Genomic DNA, 23788 nt, shown 5'->3' with positions numbered 1-23788 from the left:
TGTGGTGGGGGCTGCATTCATGTGAATGTGGTGGGGGCTGCATTCATGTCAATACGGTGGGGGCTGCATTCATGTCAATACGGTGGGGGCTGCATTCATGTCAATACGGTGGGGGCTGCATTCATGTTAATGTGGTGGGGGCTGCATTCATGTCAATACGGTGGGGGCTGCATTCATGTCAATACGGTGGGGGCTGCATTCATGTCAATACAGTGGGGGCTGCATTCATGTCAATACAGTGGGGGCCACATTCATGGCAATGGAGTGGGGGCCGCAGATGGGCACTGATTAGGCTGCATTGATGGGCACTGACCCTTATTTTGCTTCACAGTTCTTTATTTAAAATTTAAGATTTTTTTTCCTGAAACTTCATTTTTAAAGTGAAGGTGCATGTTATAAGCAGATTAAATCCGGTATATCCAAATAACACGCCCAAGCTCATCTATTCACCACACACAGCACAAAGGCAAGAGAATTCTTGTTGGGCCGTGTATTAGTGCTCGGATGGACACACTTAGACCAAATTTTAATGGTTTAAGAATGTCAGGCAAAATGGTCGGCCCTCAAGCATGTTCTATTCATCAAATCTGGCCCTCTTGGAAAAAAGATTGGACACCCCTGATATACAATATGAGTAAACCTATAACTGACATATGGCTTTTGTGTAGACTGACCCTTCAAACCAGCTTGTGCTCATGTTATCCAATAAAATTCTTTAATCATAGTCATACCACAATATGTCTGAAAACTTGATTTAATTTTAGTCATTCATTCAGTTATGAGATTTACCAAAAGATGAGTCTGGCTTAACCACAACTAAAGCAGACTGAAAGCTGAGAATGTAAAGTTCCAAAAAAGTATCTTTGAGTCACTCATGAGATGTCGGTACTGAAACCAAACTACCGGAAAGCAATATCTGCAGTCATGTCCAGGAAAACCTCAATGAAAATCCCAATTCTAGAATGTCCTTAAAATAGCTTTACACATCAGGAGTAAAAACACCGGGGTAAGCCTTTGAAAACCCTACTTTGCTTTATTAAATGCCAGTTTTAAAACCGGACACAGTGTTTACCTAACATGATTATCCACCTTCAAACAGGGTCATATTTTTCAACAGGGGAAAGCAGCCTAATACAGGCCTATCGATTGCAAAATTACTACCAACAGGACTGGCCGGTTTAAAACAGGATGTAGGACTGCCAAGCCTTGCTTGTTACCAGACTTTGAAGTACTTAATCGGGCTGGAGATAGCATATCAAGTTTCTGTTTAAACACGGATTGAGGATGCCCGGGATAAAGCTGAAGACAGGAGAGCAATCAATACAGAGCACAGTGTTATGCTTTAGTGATAATGCATTGTATTGATTGTCTCTATTTTTAAAAGTCATTGCTAAGAAGGAAGTTAAATGATGCAGTTCAAGGTGAGTGGATTATACAAAAAAAAAAAAAAAAAAAGATAGTTGTTTAAATATCAATTTTAGTTCACATAGAGGGGACTAGAAAAAGGTTTTAGGGCCCGTTCACACCAGTAGCTGTGCTAATGTGCGGTAGAATGACAGCCGTGCCAATACTTTTCCTTTATGCGAACATGTTGAATGAAGAAAAATTCATTAAGTTCATTAAAGTAGTTGTAAACCCCATTCATGAAATTTGACCTAAGCACATATACCTGTAGTGTTTACTTATCTCTCTCTAAAGCTCTAAGCGTCTTTTCTCTCTGGCGCTCTGTTCCTCTGTTATCAGCATGTGTCGCTTCTGAGAAGCTCTCCGACACAGGAGATAACAGCAGCTGAAATTTGTGTCGGGGAGGGAGCTTATAGATAGATAAGCAGAGAGCTTGTCGATTCACAATAGAGCTCTGCAAGTTTCGTCATTCCTCTGCCTATGTGGAGGGGGGTGCCTTTCCTCCAATCAGCTCTCACACAGTGTATGCTCCGACTCCGCACCCACTGCTGAAAGAGGAAGAAAGATTTTTAACATGATCTGCACTTTCCAAAGGGTGTAGGAAGGGGAAGACAGCAGATATGCAAGTAAAACTTATGTAGGAGGATTTGTTTCATCTCTGTGTATCAACTGAAGCTGTTCACTTCACTGGGTGTAGGAGAGGGTTTACAACCACTTTAAGTTCTACTGGCGGCAGCGTGGTGTGATGTAGTACTTTCTGTCGCACCATACTGAGAAAAAAAAAGTATGGCATGCCACACATACCATCAACTAGCCTGTTGGAAACTAGGCATTTTGCCTTGCCTTGGCGGCCAGCGCAGTCCCACTAACTCCTGGTGTGAACAGGACCTTATTTAGGGTTTGAACAATGCACTAACTGCAATGTATAGACCTAGTTAAATGGGTAAAAATGTATATGATGACTGTTTCCCTTGCCACAGGGTTTGCAATTTGGTTCCTGTGAATTTCATATCTCTGCCATACAGTATAGCCAGAAGACTGGCCCTACTTTTCTCCACTTCACTTTGGTTACTTACCACATGCCCCTTCCCCTGACTTCTCTGTCAAGATCAATGGCACAACCATCAACCCACCCCCCGCATGCCAAGGTGCTAGGTGTAATCCTGAACTCTTCCTTCGGCCCCGCGTCCAATGTCCAAACTTGGCACCTCAACATCTCCTAAATACGCCCCTTCCTAATCAATAACACCACAAAGGTCCTAATTCACTCCCAGGTTATCTCTCACCTCGACTACTGCAACTCCCTCCTCATTGGATTACCTTTACATTGGCTATCCCCCCTTCAGTCCATCATGAATGCTGATTCCAGACTCATCCACCTTACCAACCTTTCAGTGTCGGCCAATCCTTCCACTGGCTTCAGCTCACCCAACAAATTAAATTCAAAATACCAATAACTTATAAAGCCATTCACCCCCCTCCGCCCGCTACATCACTAACCTAGTCTTAAAATACCAACCAAATCCTTCTCTTCGTTCCTCCCAAGACCTCCTCCTCTGTTCTTGTCACATCCAGGACTTTTCCCAAACCTCTCCCATCATCTGGAATTCCCTACCACAATCTGTCAGATTAACTCCTAATCTAACCACTTTTGGGCAATCCCTGAAAACTTCTCTTCAACCTGCCTCCACCTAAAAACTGTGCTTTTATTTTTTTCCATCAGTTATTACCTTGTGTATCACCCTCCCCTTTTTGATTGTAAGCTCTAATGACCAGGGCCCTCTGATTCCTCCTGTATTGAATTGTATTGTAACTGTACTGTTTGCCCTCACGTTGTAAAGCTCTGCGCAAATTGTTGGTGCTATATAAATCCTGTATAATAATAATAATAATACTCAACCTCCGTCTGCTGAATGAACAATAAAGCAACAGAGCCCCAGCATTGCATGGAGTTTATAGTAAGCATTTGTTGACTTTCTTTTGAGAAAAGGGGTCACATATTCTCTTTTGAGTTTTTAGAGTTTAACTAATCACTGTGTGTATTCACGTGTGGATTATAAATGGAAGGAGATGATTACTTCTTGGCATAGTGAAGAATTTTGGCCTTTTGGGACTTATTTCTTTGAGAGACTTTTTAAGCACTTTTTTTTTTAACTATATTCATAATAGATTATCTGCATTGGTGGCAGAATAAAGATTTTGTTTTGTATTTCATAAGTTGGGAATTGCTTCACGTTGTATGTTAAAGTAGAACTTTACCCATAACAACATGATAATAAATAATGTTCTTTAGGAAGGAACATACATGCCACATTAATATTTATGCTACTAAAATTAGTCTGTGCTATAAATTGCCTTTAGCATTGCTCCTATTTCTTCTTGCTGGAGGCTGCCATTTTGTTGAAGCCCAGAGCCCCTGAACAGCAGTAAATCATAAAGCAGAACTAAACACATTTAACGGTTTCAAAAAACAGTTCCATTCCTGGAATGCCGGAATTGCCAACTGTCACATTTGCTTGGGTCTTCAATCAAATCAATCTTCTAATACACTAGTAGCAGTGTTTATTTGAAAAGTGATCTGTGATGTATCACGTTTCAGAGGATGGTTAAAGGAGGTAATGCAGGCCATTTTTTTCCCTGCCGAACGGTATTTTTGCATTGCGGGATTGTGCTGCACCTGTGAGCCGAATGTTTGTGTCATGGTTGCTTCACAGTACTATTCATTTACATGGGAGAGATGACAGGTGGGGACACCTGCCAAACAAGGCATGTCAAGTTACAAAGCACTGTGGCTGAGGCAATGTGTACTCAATCGATTATTGTCTGCTTGTAGGTGGTCAGTAAAAATACAGATCAACCTCCTGTTTTTATTGCCTCCTGGCTGCCCATGTGAAAGAAGCCTAACAGAAGGGAGGTGTTTGGTAGTCCCCAGAGAGAACTGGGAATAATATAAAGCGCAGCAGAGGCAGATAGCACACAAAATTATCAGCTCTCTGGATTTCTGGCAAGTATGTTTTTTACATATCAAAAAGATATAACAAAACGTTATCAATGGTATATTTATTACTTAACAGATCGAAGGGAGCAAAAAAAAAGAAGTTCATTGTAGGAGTCTGCATACACTTTAATCATAATAGCCAGGCAACTAACATTTGTAGTAAGAAAAGTAATCATTTACTATATATTTCTCTCATGAAAGATTTACTTAATTTAAAGAGAAACTTCACTTTTGTTAAGAAAAAGAAAAAAACCCATCTGGGTGATCTATGGATTTTAACACACTTTGTTGCAGATTCCTAACAGTTTCTGCTCTTTATCCTGCCTTGTGCAGAACTAATTCTGAATGGGAGTGGATAATTTATTACAAGCAGCTGATGCACTTTCAGGGTTCTGATGAGAAAATTTGCAGTGTCTGCATCTCTATAGAAGTGACTAACTCTTAGGTAGTATCTCACCAAAAATGGCGTTTTTGTTGCAGATGACGCCTAAAAACCTGACATGTATCTTAATGCAGAGTTTTACACAGACACATGAAATTATATTTCTGGGGGCCTTCTGTACACTCTGATAAAATCATGTGACAAGTGACGCAACACGTAAGGGCGGAGACAGATGACGTCATCACTTAGACTCGAAAAAGTGCTGATACTGTGCCCCCTGGGATTGTAGGAGAATTATCACGTGCAATTTTATTTCATTGAGTAATTTTCTTTTTAATAAACAAAAAGATGTACTACACAATGGAGAGCACCTCTTGAATGTAGTATAAAGTATATATATATATATATGTAGTATATAGCTGGCCTGAACATGAGAGTGAGTGAGTGTACCAAGCGTACCAGAGAAAAATGAACTGGCCTTTTAAAGGGATACTAATCCTGAAGAACTGGAGGAAGAACGGAACGTCCTTGCACCTATATCTATACCGCTGAGGCTGTGGGGAACGCGCTGGTGACCAATATTAGCGTATAGGCCCTATTTTAAGGGGAAGGCACATCTGAAACACTGTGGGGGACACGTTCATTTGATTGAAGTGCTGCACTGGAACTTCTAAATGGAAGAAGTGGAGACTCTTGGTTTTTGAATACAGCTACTATGGACTATTTCTAATATATTTATGGGACTTTGTTGCACACGTGGATAAACACTTTTTTTTAACAACTTGTCTACAGGGCACTTTTACCCCCTTCCTGCCCAGGCCAATTTTCAGCTTTCAGCGCTGTCACACTTTGAAAGATAATTGCTCGCTTATGCTACCCCGTACCCAAACTAAATTTTTATCATTTTTTTGAGACAGATAGAGCTTTCTTTTGGTGGTATTTAATCACCGCTGGGTTTTGTATTTTTTGCTAAACAAAAAAAGACTGCAAATTTTGAAAAAAAATAAAATAAAAAAGTTTTAGTTGGTTATAAAATTTGGTAAATAAGTAAATTTTCTTCTTCACTGATGTGCGCTGATGAGGCTGCACTGATGGACACCGACAGGCATCACTGATGGGCATTGAAAGGCAGTATTGATGGGGTTGCACTGATGATCAATGCCCTGATTATCATTGTAGATGTCCTGCGTGAATTGCCGCTTACCGTCTCTCCTCAGGCGCTGTCGGTGTAAGGAGACCACAGAAAAGAGTGCCCCCCTTGAAATGGGACTTTAATAGACCACCAACTCTTAAGCTAAAAAATATATTTTAATAGTAGACTTTAAAAAGACGTAGATATGTGTGTGTATGACATACAAAGGTACAAAAAATACATTCCATACAAAATCAGAACAAAAAAATATACAGATAATAATACTGAATGTACTCTCCTAAGATTAGGAGAGTACATTCAGTATTATCTGTATATTTTTTTGTTCTGATTTTGTATGGGATGTATTTTTTGTACCTTTGTATGTCATAGACATCGCTACGTCTTTTTAAAGTATACTATTAAAATATATTTTTTAGCTTAAGAGTTGGTGGTCTATTAAAGTCCCATTTCAAGGGGGGCACTCTTTTCTGTGGTCTACTATGTTAGGGATGGGACCACCACACTCTACATTTGTCATGATGGAAGCCCCCTTCTTGCTTACTTCGGTGTAAGGAGAGGACCGATGATAACCAGCAAACCCTGTTTACACTATGATCAGCTGTGATTGGACACAGCTGATCACATGGTAAAGGGCCCCTGTGACTGGCCCTTTACCCGGCTCTCCGAAGGACATCAATAGATACCCTCCCGGAAATGTGTGACCATGCTGCAGCCGTCATTCGGCTATAGCACGGTCGAGGGGGGCGGTTAAGATGATACATGCTATTTTAGCACACGCATGGGAAATTGTGATTTAAATGTATACTGGATGTGTGCACCTAATATTACATTTTATATGTTTTGAGTGTTTGTATTGATGTTCATATATTGAAATATTTTTCTTATATAACCACTGGTATATGCTTTTTTTTTTCCTACGAAAGTGAAGTTACCCTTTAAACTTCACTCTCCACAGAGGTGGATTGCTTCTAAGGGCTGTCCTATTTCTATCCATCATTGTTCCATACATTTTAAATGCTGCAGCAAAAAGGGTTAACATTAGACATCCGTGTGCGGTTATCCTGAGCACTGAAAGGTACGTTCCTGTAACCCGACTCGGGAGTAAACAGTATCATGTGTTACAGCTCTGCAATGTGATACCCCATTACATTCTGTTCCAATACCCCGAGATTAATGGCGGTGCAACATTAGCTCTTGCAAAACAAAACAAAAATCATTATATGCTGTTATGCAGTGTTAAATATGTATGAGCTATCAGTGCACAATTAAAAACACAGAAAAATAACATGACAATGAAAGGGAGAAAAACAAGTTTGGGTTATCGAGCCTGCAACACGGCATCTCATTTACAGATACGCCGACAGCTGCTCTGAACATGGAGATAAACACGAAATGGAACTCCCAATTGTAACATTTACAAATGCTGATAACTAAGTTGATGTGTGAAATTTGTATCGTTTCTCTGTGAACAGATAAGTGCACGTTAAGCACTTACCAAGCAGCTCACGCCGATAAACGTTGGTAGAAGGGCACGTACAGGCATATTAACGTACCTGTACGTTGCCCTTTAGGAAGCGGTTTGCGGGCTCGCGAGCTCCGTGAGTGTGATTGCGGGTCTGTGGGGATACCCGCGATCGTCTCACGGAGAAGAACGGGGAAATGCTGATGTAAACATGCACTTCCCCCGTTCTGCTTAGTGACAGGACACTGATGACAGCTCCCTGTAATCAGGAGCGGTGATCAGTGTCGTGTCACACGTAGCCCCTCCCCCCCCACAGTTAGAATCACTCCCTAGGACACACTTAACCCCTTCACTGCCCCCTAGTGGTTAACCCCCTTCACTGCCAGTCACATTTATACAGTAATCAATGCATTTTTAATTGCACTGATCGCTGTATAAATGTGAATGGTCCCAAAATAGCGATAAAAGTGTCAGATCTGTCCGCCATAATGTCGCAGTCATGATAAAAATCGCAGATCGCCACCATTACTAGTAAAAAAAAAAAAATTATTAATAAAAATGCCATAAAACTATCCCCTATTTTGTAGATGCTATAACTTTTGCGCAAACCAATCAATAAACACTTATTGCGATTTTTTTTAATCAAAAATATGTAGAAGAATACGTATCGGTCTAAACTGAGGGAAAAAAAGTGTTTGTTTATATATTTTTTGGGGATATTTATTATAGCAAAAAGTAAAACATAATGCGTTTTTTTCAAAATAGTCAAAAATTTTTTTGTTTATAGCGCAAATAAAAACCACAGAGGTGATCAAATACCACCAAAAGAAAGCTCTATTTGTGGGGAAAAAAGGACGTTGATTTTGTTTGGGAGCCATGTCGCACAACCGCGCAATTGTCAGTTAAAGCGACACAGTGCCGAATCGCAAAAAGTGCTCTGGTCTTTTGCCAGCCAAATGGTCCGGGGCTGAAGTCCCCTTTCACACTTATACGACTTCTCCCACAATTTTGTACTGCAAAATCGTATGACAAGTCATTCTCCATGATTTTCAATGACTAGCATTCATGTTGGCAAGACTTTAAGTCGTGCCGACTTCACAGTAGTCCTTGCACTACTTTTGTCCAACTTCCATGCGAGTTAATGTTTTTAGACCTCAATGTTAAACCCTCAAGTAGCATGCAAATCGTACCTGAATAATATAGACACAATTTCAGTACGACTTTGTAAGCACAAGCCTCACACCATGTATGTTTTCATTTGTTAATGCCAAAGTTGTGGCAAAGTCGTACAAAGTAGTACTGCTCCCAAATCGTCGCAAAATCACGGCCACAAAATCGCGGTAAAATCGCATGACTTTGAAGTCGCACAAGTATGAAAGGGGCCTTAGTGGTTATAAACCCTTTTCTGTGAGTTTTACCTATAGGTAAGCCTAGAATATGGCTTACCTATAGGTAGTGGAAATATCTCCTAAATGTGCACCGTTTAGGAGATATTTCACTTGTAGTCCGCCGATGTCATCAGCGCATGCGCTGTGAAGAAACGGACCGCCGAGCTGTTTCCTCCCCCAGTGTGTGCCGTTACTGACGGCTCCCGCGGGAGTGACGTCACGTGGCTCTGGCCAGTCACAGAGCCGGAGTCCCCGGCCCCCGGAAGGAAGAGGGGCGAAGATGGACGCAGCCTGCAAAGGGGACAGCGCGGCCTTCGTTTGCAGGTGTCACATAATGGGTTAGTATGTGATGCACACTAGCCCATTATGCTTTTAATTTGCAGGCTTTGCAGGGAGCAAAAGAGGAAGTAAAACCCATCAGGATTTACTTCCTCTTTAAACTATAACTAAAGGCAAGCTTTTTTTTTTTTTTTTAGTTTTGGATAGAATATAGAGGTATGAGAACACTTGTAAGGTTTTTATTGCTGTCTATGGCCCCCATTATCATTGAGAGTGCAAGTGAAAGAAAATCCCCAATTTTGGGTTCTCACCAGAACAGGAATAGAGGGGAAATCTTCCAACATTAGTTCTGGAGGAATTTCTTCTCACGTTTTATTTTGGATATGGGACAGGAAATGAGATACAAAAGACAAAAAAAAAAAATTATAAGGCCTCATGCACACTGGATGTTTTTGGCTTCAGGCATTTTTTTTTTCATGCACACATAGGCTGTTATCAGCATTTTTTGGCAGGGGTTGAACTAGTGAGTATAAAGAGGAGTTTTTTAGCTGTAAAACTAATACGACTCTGAAAAAAAAAAAACACACTGAAAAACGTGGCTATTCACCGTTTATGAGCGTTTTTGAGCCATAAGCTTTTGTGGGAGTATAGTTTTGCTGAAAAAACTAAACACATGATAGAAAACGCTGAAAAATGCTACTGCAAAAACTCATTTTACAGCTTTCAACAGCTAACACTACTGGCATCCAGTGCGCATGAGGCCTAAGGGTTCTAACCCCCTGTTACTCTAGCTCAAATGAAAAAAAAAAGATTTGTAGAACTGAAGCAAGACCCTACATAAGAAGTTATCTATACGTTGTACACATGCAACATCTGTGCAACATTTACAAGCTGTGCCCTGAAGAAGGGGGGACTTACCCCTCGAAACGCGTCAGTGGCAGTGATCCCCGTGGCCTCCTCCGTGATCCCTGGTGAATTGCTCATCTCTGACTGAATGCTGCTATCTGATGACCATTTATTGCTAAAACGTTACTAATGTTTTATAAGTAGGTGTTTTTATCTTTTTTAATAAATTTATATCCAAATGATAATGCACTAGGTTGGTGCGCCCTTTCTTTTCTTTCTTTTATCTTCAACATTTACAAGCATCCCATTCACAAGAACCCCACTGGCCACCACGGAAATATCAACAATGTGTAGCTGTACAGCAACTGGACGTGACGTCACATGCTGCAGCAGATGTGGTAACCCGGAAGTATCGGTGGAGTGGTCCGGTATCGGCTCATACCTGCACTAGTGGCTTTGACAGAGGGAGTTATTTTTACTGGATGCAAACCAAAACCAAAGAAATTCCCGGCTTAACTTATCGACCAGCCTGCTTCTTCAGTGGGCAGTCCACTTTCAGATAAAAGTGGTCTCAGTGGCGGATTCACCGCAAGATCACTTTTATCGGTGGCAGGAGAGGGCCCCCCCGCGCTGTGCTCTGGTGCCCTCCGCAGCTTACCGGAGACGCCGGCAGCGGCGGATGCGATCTAGTCCTTTTCCCTGCTTGGCTGGCTGCTGAGGGGAAGATGGCCCCCACCCTGCTTCATACCATTACAGGGCGGAAGCGACGTCAAAATGTCACTTACGCCCATAGCTCTTAACAACTTCCGGACCGGCTCATGCTGATATACGTCGGCACTTTGAAGAGGGATATTGTTGTTATGGAAGCAGCTAGCTACCATAACCCGGGTAATCCTCTTCTTCAGTGAGCGGTCCGGTTTCTGATAAAAGTGGTCTCTGCGGCGCAAGATTACTTTTATCTGCGGCGGAAGAGGGGTCGGGTCCCTTTCCCCGACTTGTTCATTCCCCGACTTAGTTGGGGTAGGCGGAACAGTTTGGTGGGGGTGGGTCAGCCATGCCTCTTGACCTCTGAGGACACACCTGCTGACCTTTGGAGGAGGTCCCTATTCCAATCTCTGAGTCCTAACCTTGTTCTTAAAGTGGAAACCCCAACCCTAACCCTACCCCCCTAACCCTACCCCCCTAACCCCAACAGGCTGCTCTGTGCAAAACCAATTGCACGGAGGAGGCAAGTATAACATGTTTGCCATTTTTAAACAAAAAAAAAAAAAACAAGCAGTTGTAAAGGCAGAAGGTTTTTTTATCTTAATGCATTCTATGCATTAAGATAAAAAACCTTCTGTGTGTAGCAGCCCCCCCAGCACCCCCTAATTACCTACCTGAGCTTCTTCTCTCTCTCCAGCGATGTCCTTGATCTTCTTAGCCATCCAGTACACTCCTCCTGGTTGGCTGAGACAGAGCAGCGGCGCCATTGGCTCCCGTGGCTGTCAAATTCAGTCAGCCAATCAGAGAAGAGAGGGGCGGGGCCAGGTCAGGGCTCTGTGTCTGAATGGATACATGGAGCTCTAGCTCGGCTTGGGTGCCCCCTGTACCAAGCTGCTGGCTAAGGGGCACTCAAAGGAGGAAGGGGCTAGGAGCAGCAAAGAGGGACCCGAGAGGAGGAGGATCCGGGCTGCTCTGTGCAAAACCAACTGCACAGAGGTGGTAAGTATAACATGTTTGTTATTAAAAAAAAAACAAAACAAAACAAAAAAAAACAAGCCTTTACCAGCACTTTATTACTTGTTACACCTATATTTAGGGTGCCAAGTGGACCTCATCACCCCTACAACAGATCCCTCTCTGAGAACGTGAGGGGGATTCTACTACCCCGTAGCAGCTGTCAAATTTAAAGCAACTTACAGAAATCTGGAAATTCTCTGCTACCACGGAAAGTGTAATTGTAGTACTTAACCACATGTCCTTATTTCCCCACAAATAGAGCTTTCTTTTGGTGGTATTTGATCACCTCTGCGGTTTTTATTTTTTGCATTATATAAAAAAAAAAGACTGACAATATTGAAAAAATAAAGAAACAATATTTTTTACTTTCTGCTATAAAACATATCCAATAAAAATAAAAAAAATTTCTTCATTAATTTAGGCCAATATGTATTCTACTAAATATTTTGAAAATAATATATAAGTGTTTATTGATTGGTTTGCGCAAACATTATAGCGTCTACAAAATAGGCGATAGTTTTATGGGATATATATATATATATATTTTTTACTAGTAATGGCGACGACCGCCAATTTATAGTGGGACTGCGATATTGCAGCGGACAGTCGGGACACTGACACTTTTTGGGGACCAGTGACACTAATACAGTGATTAGTGCTAAGAAAATGCACTGTCACTGTACTAATGACACTGGCTGGGAAGGGGTTAACTGTGTGCCTAACCAGTGTTTTCTCACAGTGTGGGAGGTGCTTTTACTAGGGGAAGGCATTATTCCATGTTCTTGCTTTGCAGGAACACAGGATCAATGCCTTACCTATTGACAGAACAGCGATCTGTCTTGTTTACATAGTCAGACTGCCATTCTGATTCTCTACCCAATGATTGGCAGGTACCAGCGGACATCGAGTCTGTGGTACCTACAGATAAGCTCACGCTGTGTCTAATCACAATCGCTGTGCACCTGCGGCGCGCATACACGCCCCAGACCCCAAAGTGTCAGATCACGTACTAGGTACATGATCCGGTGCACAGTGGCCACCCTGCTGCAGTATACATGCGGTTGTAAAGTGGTTAAATAAAATTGTGTTCAGACATATAATTGTATATGCTGTAATATAATGCCCCTTTGAAGAGGCGTGCTTACAAATACTTTAATGGGACGCAAATGCAGTGATCACCACACTTGTAATCCACTGACACTTCCTCCAGATCGTCAACCCTTCAACCTCAGTACAGACAAAGAACAGCAGGAAACAGTTTGCAGGAGCCTGGCATTGCACCCATCATCAAAAAAAAACAAATGCACATTCTACTAATATATGTGCATTTAATTTGTTATTTTTTTTGCAAAAGTTGAATCTTGGAACCTCTGTCAGGATTTTACTGCGATCTGCCTGCTTCCTTTTCTTCTGTCACTAGGATAGGAAGCAAAGAGAATCGCTCCAATGAGGATGCTCAGAAAACACAATAGAAGTTCACCAGGTTGTTGAAGAAATCATATTTGCTCGGTTAATGAATGTCACCTAATTTTACTACATTACTAGTATTTTTGTTTAAACTAAACAACGTATATTTTTAGATATTATTCATATTTTGAATCTGATATTTTACTTTTTACATAATATGTATCCATAGCACTGATGAAGGTGACACTGTAATTGCCCTAAAACATGGTAGAAATATATTCCCACAAGTAAATAAAATATCTGTGATAAAGATCAATTTGTTTGCCTTTTTTCAATTAAAGTGATACTACAGTCTGGCTTTTTGTTTAAAAATAACAAACATGTTATACTCGCCTGCGCTATGCAGTGGTTTTGCACTAAGCAGCCCCAATCCTCCTCTTCTCCGGTCCCTCGCCGGCGTTCCTGCCCCCTCCCTTCCTGCCCCCATAGCAAGCAGCTTGCTATGGGGGCACCAAAGCTAAGCCACTGCTCTGTGTGTCCATTCAGACACAGACTGGTGTCTCGGTCCCACCCCATATCTCTCCATTTTGGCTCACTGGCTTTTATTGACAGCAGTGGAAGCCAATGGCGCCCGCTGCTGTGTCTCAGCCAAATAGGAGGGAAAGCTCAAGCTCCGGACAGCCGAGTCTCTCGTGCAACATTGCTGGATCAAGATGTGGCTCAGGTAAGTATTAGGGGAGCTGCTGCACACAGGTTTTTTTTTATCTTAAGGCATAGAATGCATAAAAAAAATAAAAAAAACCTTCTGCCTTTAGAAACACTTTAAGGTCTGCCACTGCTATATAGATTATAGACAGAGTGCTACATTGTCTGCTGGAAAATATTTTGCTTGAGTGTGTGTCCCTGTTGGCAAGATTTGATTACTTTCTGCTGTCCTAACTTGAAAATCTCCCTAACATAGACAGTGGAGGGTCGGGAAGACTGTACAAAGTAAGGACAGGCTGACAGCGGCCTCAAGTTACTTGCATCTGTTCCTAACTGCAGGGTAGTGGTTCCATGTGTGATTACTTCCAAACACTGGTGGGCAGCTATTGCTGCTCTAAGCGCTATGTACAGGCTTCCTTGCCACGGCTGTCCACACACAACTGGGCACCCAGCCACAGTTTGCTGCAAACTGTGTCTGAGACCACAGTAATGTAAATGATGCTGAACATTGAACTGGCATCAGGTTGAACTGAGCTTCCCAACCAGACCCAACCAGGCAAGGGGCTTCTGAAGAGGACTAGGGGCAAGCCTCCTACCCACTGATTATTTCCCATGGAGGGAGCAGATCATTCTATAATGATGGACAATGTGATGAACGCTGAGAACATGACTTACAATAATTCTTTGAATAAGGACAATAAAGCTTCCCTTCAGGATTGGATGGAAAGGTGTAATATTAATCTTGTACAGGTTAATGGTCAGAGGGAATATGGTGGCCCCCAGACGGAGTTGGAAAAACCCCTCCACTTGGGACAGAAATATTCATCAATATCCCTCAAGAAATATATAAAGATATGTTATTTCCACCTTTCCAGACTGCTGGAACTTTGTATGAGCTTGTCTCATAGACTCTTGTAGGCTGTTGCAGGCCAGTCTGAGGTTGGGTGGGATCACTGTTTATATTATGTTTGTCTCCTCATTGTGTGCCTCCTAGGTGTAAATTCCCATTGTTAAGTGAGTTAATTGAGACACCTATGGTTTCTGTCCGTTGGCTAATTTGGTTAACTCTTGGAGGATCCTACATGGTGGGATTAGCCATATGTCAACTCTACTTCCTTATATAACCATTGCATGATGTTTTGGGTAAATATATTGGTTTTACTGTACATGTGGTGACTGACCTAATTTTGAAGTGTATAAAAACCTGCATTTCTGTTCAATAAATAGTCATTCCTTTGGTTCTTATCCCAACATCTTGTTTGTGTACGATGCTTGGGATAAAAGGGCTGGTATTAGCTCTTGGTCAGCCGAAAGGATTTGGAAGGCAGGAGGCACTGTTTGGCGGAAGCACCCAGGCTGGGTGCCAGGCGTCCCCTCACAGTTGCTATGTTGTATGTTCAGACTTGGGATAAATACATGTCTGATCCAGTGGGTTTGGCTTGGCAGGAATGTTGAATGTGGATTTTGTTGCTTTTTTGCCTTGTTTGGGTACAGTAGTGTGGGATGTTGGTGCACATGATCCGGTAAGACTTGACCTACCTTGCTGCTATGCTGTATGACTCAGGATGAATACAGGTCTGATCCAGTGGGTTTGGCTTGGCAGAAACGTTGAGTGCAGATTTTGCAGTTTTTTTGCCTTGTTTGGGAGCAGTCTTGTGGGATGTTGGTGCACACGGTCCAGAAAGATTGGAGTTCTCATCTGCTGTTCGGTCCCTATGAAAGAAAAACAATCCTTTAGACATACCACCATTCTGATGTGAGTTTTCATCATATGACTATTATGAAAGGACGAAAGGTGAGGGCTCGGTAGATAAGGTGGAATAGGAAGGGTACATGGTAAGGCCGGATGTCCCCTGGGCACAAGTCCGCATCGCCCGGGGGGGGCTGAGTCAGTTCCCAGTGGTTAATGCTGGTTTTGGTACTGTTTGTATACATCAGAATCTTTATGGTTCAATGAGTTTTTATTGAAGTTTTCACAAGTATATAAACATATAAAAACAGGAGAATAATAAAGGTAAAGAAATAAAATTAAAAAAAGGAGGAGTGTAAACAGTGCCAGTTACCTGACATATAGTCTCCTAATAAACAAATATTTCTTTTAAATGTTGAAATAGTGCAATCTTATATAAGTGCAAGGGTTATTATAAATATATTGTTACGATAAAACCGTATAACAGGTGTATATTGATATATATGCCTTAACTACCCTGTGTGGGGGTGCCCCTTTGGGAGCCTGCTGCACCCCTGGACACAGGGAGTCTGGGATAACCAACGTATACATAGGTTTTCAAAGGTGTGGTTAGTAACAGGTTTTTAGATCTCTATTTACATAGAAGATCCTATGTTTATATTGCATCAAGAGAGATATATTGGAGACACAAAAAAGAAAGAAAAGGAGAGACAGAATAGATGAAAGTGAAATAGGTATAGAATAGAAAAATAATAGAAGGGGAGGAGGGGGGGAGGGGTAGTGAGACAGCGAGCTTCGGTCCAAATATGAGGTCTTCATTTTAAGGGAAAGGTATGATGGATTTGGTTTTTACATCTCCTAGGTGGAGTTCTTAGCCGAGAGCCTTTGTTTGAGTTTGTCTGAGGTAGAATAACTCCTCCAGATAAAAGAGAACTTAGCGTATTTATCTAGAGCTTTGGCCTGCATTTCCTCCATTAGCATGTAATTGTTTACTTCCCCAACCCACTCAATTAGGGTGGGGGGCGTAGTGGTTTTCCAATGTCTGGGTATAAGTTGTCTACCCGCACTAACAAAGAATTTCAAAAGGCCGTTTTTTTGCGATTTGATTGTCCCTGGAAGGATGGATAGGAGGGCAATAGAGGGCGATGGTAGCAGTGGTTTGTCATAAATGTCTGAATAAATCTGAAAAATTTGGGTCCAGAATTGAAGAAGAACATCACACTCCCACCAGATATGTATATAAGTACCTTCCATTGTGTTGCATCTCCAGCATCTGTCTGAATTAGATGGGAACATGATCCTGAGAGTAGTTGGGACCCGATACCACCTCGACAACAATTTATAGTTTTTCTCTTGTGTATAGCATGATACGGAGGTTTTGTTTGTGAAAAGGAAGGCTTTCCCCCACTCCGCCTCGGTTATGTCTTTCCCGACCTCCACTGACCATTTAGAGGCATAGCTAGGTAGGGCTTCATGGGTATGGTTTACAATTGATTTATATATCAGTGATAAGGTGTGGCGTGGAGTTTCACATCAGAATCTTTAAACAGAAGCCAGCTGGTTCAATTTTTAACATAGGAAGACATGGTTTCTCTGCTTACATGTACCAATTCATCCATCTCCTCTACCTGATCAATTTTGCGAAACCAACCTGAGATCTCTGGTACCTTGGTAGAGATCCATAAGCTGGGGATGAGTGTTTTGGCAGCGTTCAAAAATGTACAGTAAAACCTCGGATTGCTAGTAACGCGGTTTATGAACGTTTCACGATCGAGCTGTTTTTGTTTTTTTTTTAAATCCTGACTCGGTTTCCGAGTGTTGTCTCACAAGACGAGCAGGATTCAAGCCTCTGGGGTGTGCAGTACGACATGTAGCCAGAGGTGCGGGGGTGCCGGTGATGCTCTGAGACACTCGGAGACGCTCGGAAACACTCCGTTTCCGAGTGTCTCCGGTGCCCCCCCCCACCTCTGGCTACATGCAGTACTGCATACAATAGCAGTGACACTGGAACAAATTATCGGAGTTTCCATCAATTCCTATGAGAAAGTCGCTTTGATATACGAGTGCTTAGGATTACAAGCATGCTTTTGGGATGGATTATGCTCGTAATCCGAGGCACTACTGTATAAGCAGGGAAAAAATTAGGCTGTATTATTGAGAGTGTCATATCCAGAGATTTTCTCTATCAGAAGGTGGATGTGTGTCCAGTAATGGCAAATTTTAGAGCAGGGCCTTCCTACATGTAACTAAAGTGCGCCTCTCTGAGGGACATCTCCAACATCTATCTTATAGTGGGGAAAATAATTATTTGATCCCCTGCAGAATTTGTAAGTTTGCCCACTTACAAAGAAATGAAGGGTATATAATTTTTATCATAGGGGTATTTGAAAGGATAGAGACAGAAAATCAATCAAAAATCCAGAAAAAACAGATACAAATATTATAAGTTGAATTGCAGTTCAGTAAAATACGTATTTGATCAGCAAGAGAAATGATAACTTAGTACTTAGTGCAGAAACCCTGGTTGGCAAGCACAGAAGTAAGACGTTTTTTGTAGATGGTTAACAGATTTGCACACATCTCAGGAGGGATTTTGGTCCACTCTTCTTTACAGATCTTCTCTAAATCCTTAAGGTTTCTTGGTTGTTGCTTGGCAACTTAAAGTCTCAGCTCCCTCCATAAAATTTCCATAGGATTAAGGTCTGGAGACTGGCTAGGCCACTCCATGACCTTAATGTGCTTCTTCTTGAGTCACTCCTTTGTTGCCTTGGCGGTATGTTTTGGGTCATTGCCATGTTGGAAAACCTATCCACAAACCATCTTCTGTGTTCTGGCTGAGGGAAGAAGGTTTTCATCCAAGATTTTACAATACATGGCCCCATCCATTGGCCAATCAATGGGGCAAAGTCAGCCTGTACCTTTAGCAGTGAAACAGCCCCAAAGCATAATGTTTTCACCTTTGTGCTTGAATGTAGGGATAGTGTTCTTAGGGTCATAGTCAGCCTTTTGCTTCCTCCAAACACAGCAAGTCGAGTTAATGCCAAAGATCTCAATTTTGGTTTCATCTGACCACAGCACTTTCTCCCAATCCTTCTCTGAATCATTTTATATGTTCATTGACAAACTTAAGATGGGCCTGTGTATGTGCCTTCTTGAGGAGGGGGACCTTGCGGGCACTGCAAAATTTCAATCCATGGCAGCGTATTGTGTTACCAACAGTTTGTTTGATGGCTGTGGTCCCAACTGCCTTGAGATCATTCACAAGCTTCTCCTGTGTACTTCTGGGCTGATACCTCACTTTTCCCATAATCATCCTAATCCCATGGAGGCGAAATCCTACATGGAGCTCCAAACAGAGGGCGATTGATGGTTATTTTGTATTTCTTCCATTTGCGAATAATTGCTCCAACAGTTATCTCCTTCTCACCAAGTTTCTTGCTGATGGTCTTGTAGCCCATTCCAGCCTTGTGCAGGTCTACAATCTTGTCCCTGATGTCCTTTGAAAGCTCATTGGTCTTGCCCATGATTGTGAGGTTTGAATAGAAGAGATTCTGTGGACAGGTGTCTTTTATACACATAAGGAGTTGTCGTTAGGAGCACCTTCTTAAATTGACAGGACTAATCTGTGTAACACATGAGCACATACTGTAGCCAGTCTGTGGGAGACAGAATTATTGTTGGTTGGTAGGAGATCAAATACTTATTTTATTCACTGAACTGCAACTCAAATTATAACATTTGCATGGTGTGTTTTTTCTGCATTTTGGGTTAATATTCTTTATCTTTTAAAATACTCCTATGATAAAAAAAATTATACCCTTCATTTTTTTGTAAGTGGGCAAACATACAAAATGTACAGGCAATCAAAGAATTATTTGCCCCACTGTATATAGGAAAGTGTGCCTTTAATAATTGAGCTTCAGTAGAGAAAATCATGGAAATACCATCTGAATGTATGACATTTTTATAAAGACATGAAGCAATTACTTTCTGGTTTTGCCTTTCTGTATTTCAGATGATTGGAGATAAGGGGACTCTGCAGAACAGATCTCATACCTGTGTTTATACTTCTTACATCTAATGTATAGCAGCATGTGTTTCGTGAACAGTAAAGGACTGTAATATATACACAATAAAACTGGCCTCTTTTCGGATTCGTACAGCACAATACATAAAACCTGCTTTAGAACAGCAGGATATTCTGTAAAGCCTACACTCAATGTATTTGGAAAAATCTGGTTCAGCCAATGCCCTTAACAGCCTCTAAAAATATTACATGTAATATAGATGACATATTTCACACACTGATGTGGCCCTGTACATTATTGTGTAAGTGATATATTACTTTTATTGTGGTAATAATGGGTAGAAATATATTCTATATTAAATCTAAGGTTGATGCCAGGGCTGGGCAAATGTCAAGAACCAGGTAGCCAATGCCTGTAATAATTACTGCAGGCCCTAAATATTAGGGGGAAACTCTTCTGATGTCAAAGGTTGTACAGAATCTCACAAAAGTGATTAGACCCCTCACATTTTTGTAAATATTGTATTATCTTTTCATGTGACAACACTGAAGAAATCATCATTATCATAAGATAGCTCTTCACAGTATAACATTTATTCACAGATTCCCTTGGAGCCTCACCCGGCATTATCACTTACACCACATGGAGAACCTAACTTCCTGGGGATCTTGTGTTTGGGCCTCTGCCCCGTGCATGGTCTAGTCTCCTCAGCCCCCGCGACAGACGACTTACCCTAGCGGATCCCCCTAATTGCAGCATTACATACTCCTGATTTCCAGTCCCATGCAAGTAACCAGATCATGACCTTTTCTATTCTCCTTCCCTTGATGCTGGGGTTCTTACCAGAACTCACCAGTATCTGTTTATCTATATCTCTTACAGACCAACGGATGCATCTTCTCCTGATGAAGTGCGTTTACATGAAATGCGTTGACAGAATGCAAACTGTATTAGTCTATCATCATTGCATATAATCATTATATTTGTTACAATTGTTATTTTCCGACACAGAGTACATACTCCTTCATTGGCAACTGGAATGTGCTGCTATTTTGTTTTTAAGTTTATAATTGTATGAACTGTTTAGAATATTATGTAATTTTACAATTTATTGTATGTATTTATGAACTGAACTTCACTCTAATTCACATAATTGGTGGTTTCAATGTATTTCATATTGTGTTCGATCTTATACCCTCTGTGTGACAATAAACTCATTGGCCTACAATGTATTTATTATCCTTTCCATTTGCCACCTGCCTCATATAAAGTCCCAATTCCCCTTTAAATTTCATTAACACTGAAGAAATGATGCTTTGCTTCAATGTAAAGTAGTGAGTGTACAGCTTGTATAACGGTGTACATTTGCTGTCCCCTTAAAATAACTCAACAAACAGCCATTATTGTCTAAACAGCTGGCAACAAAAGTGAGTACACCCCTAAGTGAATATGTCCAAATTGGGCTCAAAGTGTCAATATTTTGTGTGGCCACCATTATTTTACAGCACTGCCTTAACCCTCTTGGGCATGGAGTTCACCAGAGCTTCACAGGTTGCCACTGGAGTCCTCTTCCACTCCTCCATGATGACATCACGGAGATGGTGGATGTTAGAGACCTTGCGCTCCTCCACTTTCAGTTTGCGGATGCCCTACAGATGCTCAATAGGGTTTAGGTTTGGAAACATGCTTGGTCAGTCTATCATCTTTACCCTCAGTTTCTTTAGCAAGGCAGTGGTCGTCTTGGAGGTGTTTTTGGGGTCGTTATGTTGGAATACTGCCCTGCGGCCCAGTCTCCGAGGGGAGGGGATCGTGCTCTGCTTCCGTATGTCACAGTACATGTTGGCATTTATGGTTCCCTCAATGAACTGTAGCTCCCCAGTGCCGGCAGCACTCATGCAGCCCCAGACCATGACACTCCCACCACCATCCTCGACTGTAGGCAAGACACACTTGTCTTTGTACTCCTCACCTGGTTGCCGCCACACACGCTTGACACCATCTTAACCAAATAAGTTTATCTTGGCCTCATCAGACCACAGGACATGGTTCCAGTAATCCATGTCCTTAGTCTGCTTGTCTTCAGCAAACTGTTTGCGGGCTTTCTTGTGCATCATCTTTAGAAGAGGCTTCCTTCTGGGACGACAGCCATACAGACCAATTTGAAGCAGTGTGCAGGCTGACCCCCCCATTCCTTCAACCTCTGCAGCAATGCTGGCAGCACTTATATGTCTATTTCCCATAGACAACTTCTGGATATGACACTGATCCTGTGTACTCAACTTCTTTAGTCAACCATGGCGAGGCCTGTTCTGAGTGGAACCTGTCCTGTTAAACCGCTGTATGGTCTTGGCCACCGTGCTGCAGCTCAGTTTCAGGGTCTTGGCAATCTTCTTATAGCCTAGGCCATCTTTATGTAGAGCAACAATTCTTTATTTCAGATCCTCAGAAAGTGCTTTGCCATGAGGTGCCATGTTGAACTTCCAGTGACCAGTATGAGAGAGTGAGAGCGATAACACCAAATTTAACACACCTGCTCCCCATTCACACCTGAGACCTTGTAACACTAACGAGTCACATGACACCGTGGAGGGAAAATGGTTAATTGGGCAGTTGGTGGCAGAGAGGAGGACAGAACTCCTCCACCAGATCCTGCACTTCTCCGTGCAGCCTTGGGGAGGCTTATCTCTGTGCCCCCCCCTCACCTCTGTCTCTGCAGTCAGCAGCAGAGAGGACAGAACTACTCCTACAGATCCAGCGTCCCCTCATCTCCACCTCTCAGCATTCAGAAGACTCCAGCAGCTGACTACAGTGCTCCTCTGGTCCTTCTCCAGACTCTGCACTATCCACTTACCAGCTTCGCCCCAGTGTATGTAAAGGGGAGGGGGGGTGCTCTGGACAGCTAGTCTTACTGATACAACTGGCCCTTTGAGGGTAACCATAATGCTGATGTGGCCCACAATGAAAATGAGTTTGACACCCCTAAACTAGGGTTGCAAAAAGGCTCATCCTTATTTTTTTCTTTAGCAACATTGAAAAAAATAACATCACTAGAAGTTCAAAATCTTTGTTAAATTCCCTAGGGCAGTGGTTCTCAACCTCAGTCCTCAAGAACCCTCAACAGGCCATGTTTTCAGGTTTTCCTTTACTTTGCACAGCTGCTTTAAATCAATATCAATGACATGGTATTGATAAGAGCTATTTTAGCTAAGGGAAGTTCCCAAAACATGGCCTGTTGGGGGTACTTGAGGACTGAGGTTGAGAACCACTGCCCTAGTTGACCCAGCACATATAGCACTTGGTCCCTAGGGGACCCAGCACACATGGTCCTGTTAAGACTGCTGGGTGTTCAAACCCAGTCCCTTCACACACTTTAGCTGCTCTTTATTTATAAAAGGTCTATTCTTCTCTCTCCACTCAATCAATTCTTTGCAGGTCTTCGGCTCAGAGATCTCTCCTCGTGCAACTTCACAGCTTCCTTGCCTTCCACTAGCTTTCATGTTTTCTACACAGCACAGGTCTTTGGACACAGCCCCGGTCTTTGGACACAGCCCCTTCACACACATTAGCTGCTCTCCATTTATAAAAGGTCCATTAGTCTCTCTCCATTCAGTCACATTGTCTGTACTGAGTTCAAACCAGAAATATGTCTTTATAGTCAAGAGGCTTGTATCATTTTGCAGATGTCTCCTTCTCTAAGTTCAGCGGGAGTAGATCTAAATCATTTCGTTATATTCGCCCACTTTGGTACCGAGGGGGTTTTAGTATCCTGGCTGCCCTTAGGCGTGAGCAGTTCACCGAGTTCTTCTGCCACTCTAGGCTGAATCAGCAGGCTTTCAGCTCAGAGCTCTCGCCTCAAAAAACATCACAGCTTCCTCGCCTATCTTAACTTTCATGTTCTTTCTACAATGGGTAGAGGCGGCTCAGAAGAATGAGCTGAACAGTTCCTTTCAAATCTGGCAGACATTTGGGTGGAGTCAAAATCCACTGGCTTCTAAACTATAAATTTGTTGTCCTCTGAGTTATATACCCAAGAGTAAAAAGGGTGCTTTACCTGCCCAGGTTCATGACATACTCCTGGTTAATCTTGATAAAGCCAGCATACTCCTGGAAAGTTATTAGACCTAGCCCCTTCACACACTTTAGCTACACTCCATTTATAAAAGGTCATTGAATCTAGCCCCATCACATGCTTTAGCTATTCTCTATTTATAAAAGGTCTATTCTTCTGTCTTCATTCAATCACATTCTTTGCAGAACTTTGGCTCAGAGATCTTTCCTTGTGGAACTTCACAGCTCCCTCGCTTAACTCTAGATTCCATGTTCT

At 42.1% G+C, this 23788-nt stretch overlaps 2 protein-coding genes across 10 annotated transcripts in view; one reads left to right on the top strand and one right to left on the bottom strand.

Annotated features, from left to right (window-relative positions):
* Positions 1-20682, top strand: part of LOC141140669 (protein kinase C epsilon type-like) — a 358981-nt gene extending 338299 nt beyond the window's left edge. For 2 of the 4 annotated variants that reach the window (XR_012243975.1, XM_073628075.1), the window contains one exon: positions 20067-20682. Coding sequence is in view for 2 of the 4 variants with exons in the window: in XM_073628075.1 (XP_073484176.1) it covers positions 20067-20119 (53 nt within the window). In the remaining 2 variants the exon portion in view is untranslated. Of the gene's footprint in view, positions 1-19451 lie in introns of all 4 variants that reach the window. The other 2 variants (XR_012243974.1, XM_073628078.1) reach the window with 1 other exon arrangement.
* LOC141140667 (S1 RNA-binding domain-containing protein 1-like) overlaps positions 1-23788 on the bottom strand; it is a 209076-nt gene that overhangs the window by 31078 nt on the left and 154210 nt on the right. For 5 of the 6 annotated variants that reach the window (XM_073628071.1, XM_073628069.1, XM_073628068.1 and 2 more), the window contains one exon: positions 15286-15459. The exons of the other annotated variant lie outside the window; for it this stretch is intronic. In XM_073628071.1, coding sequence (XP_073484172.1) covers positions 15286-15459 — 174 coding nt within the window. The remainder of the gene's footprint in view (positions 1-15285; positions 15460-23788) is intronic. 6 annotated transcript variants of the gene reach the window in all.

This window comes from Aquarana catesbeiana, linkage group LG04, assembly GCF_042186555.1.
Source record: "Aquarana catesbeiana isolate 2022-GZ linkage group LG04, ASM4218655v1, whole genome shotgun sequence".
In the NCBI taxonomy this organism is placed as follows: Eukaryota; Metazoa; Chordata; class Amphibia; order Anura; family Ranidae; genus Aquarana; species Aquarana catesbeiana.
Note: the sequence above shows the minus strand (reverse complement) of the source record. Positions and strands in the feature narration are given on the sequence as shown.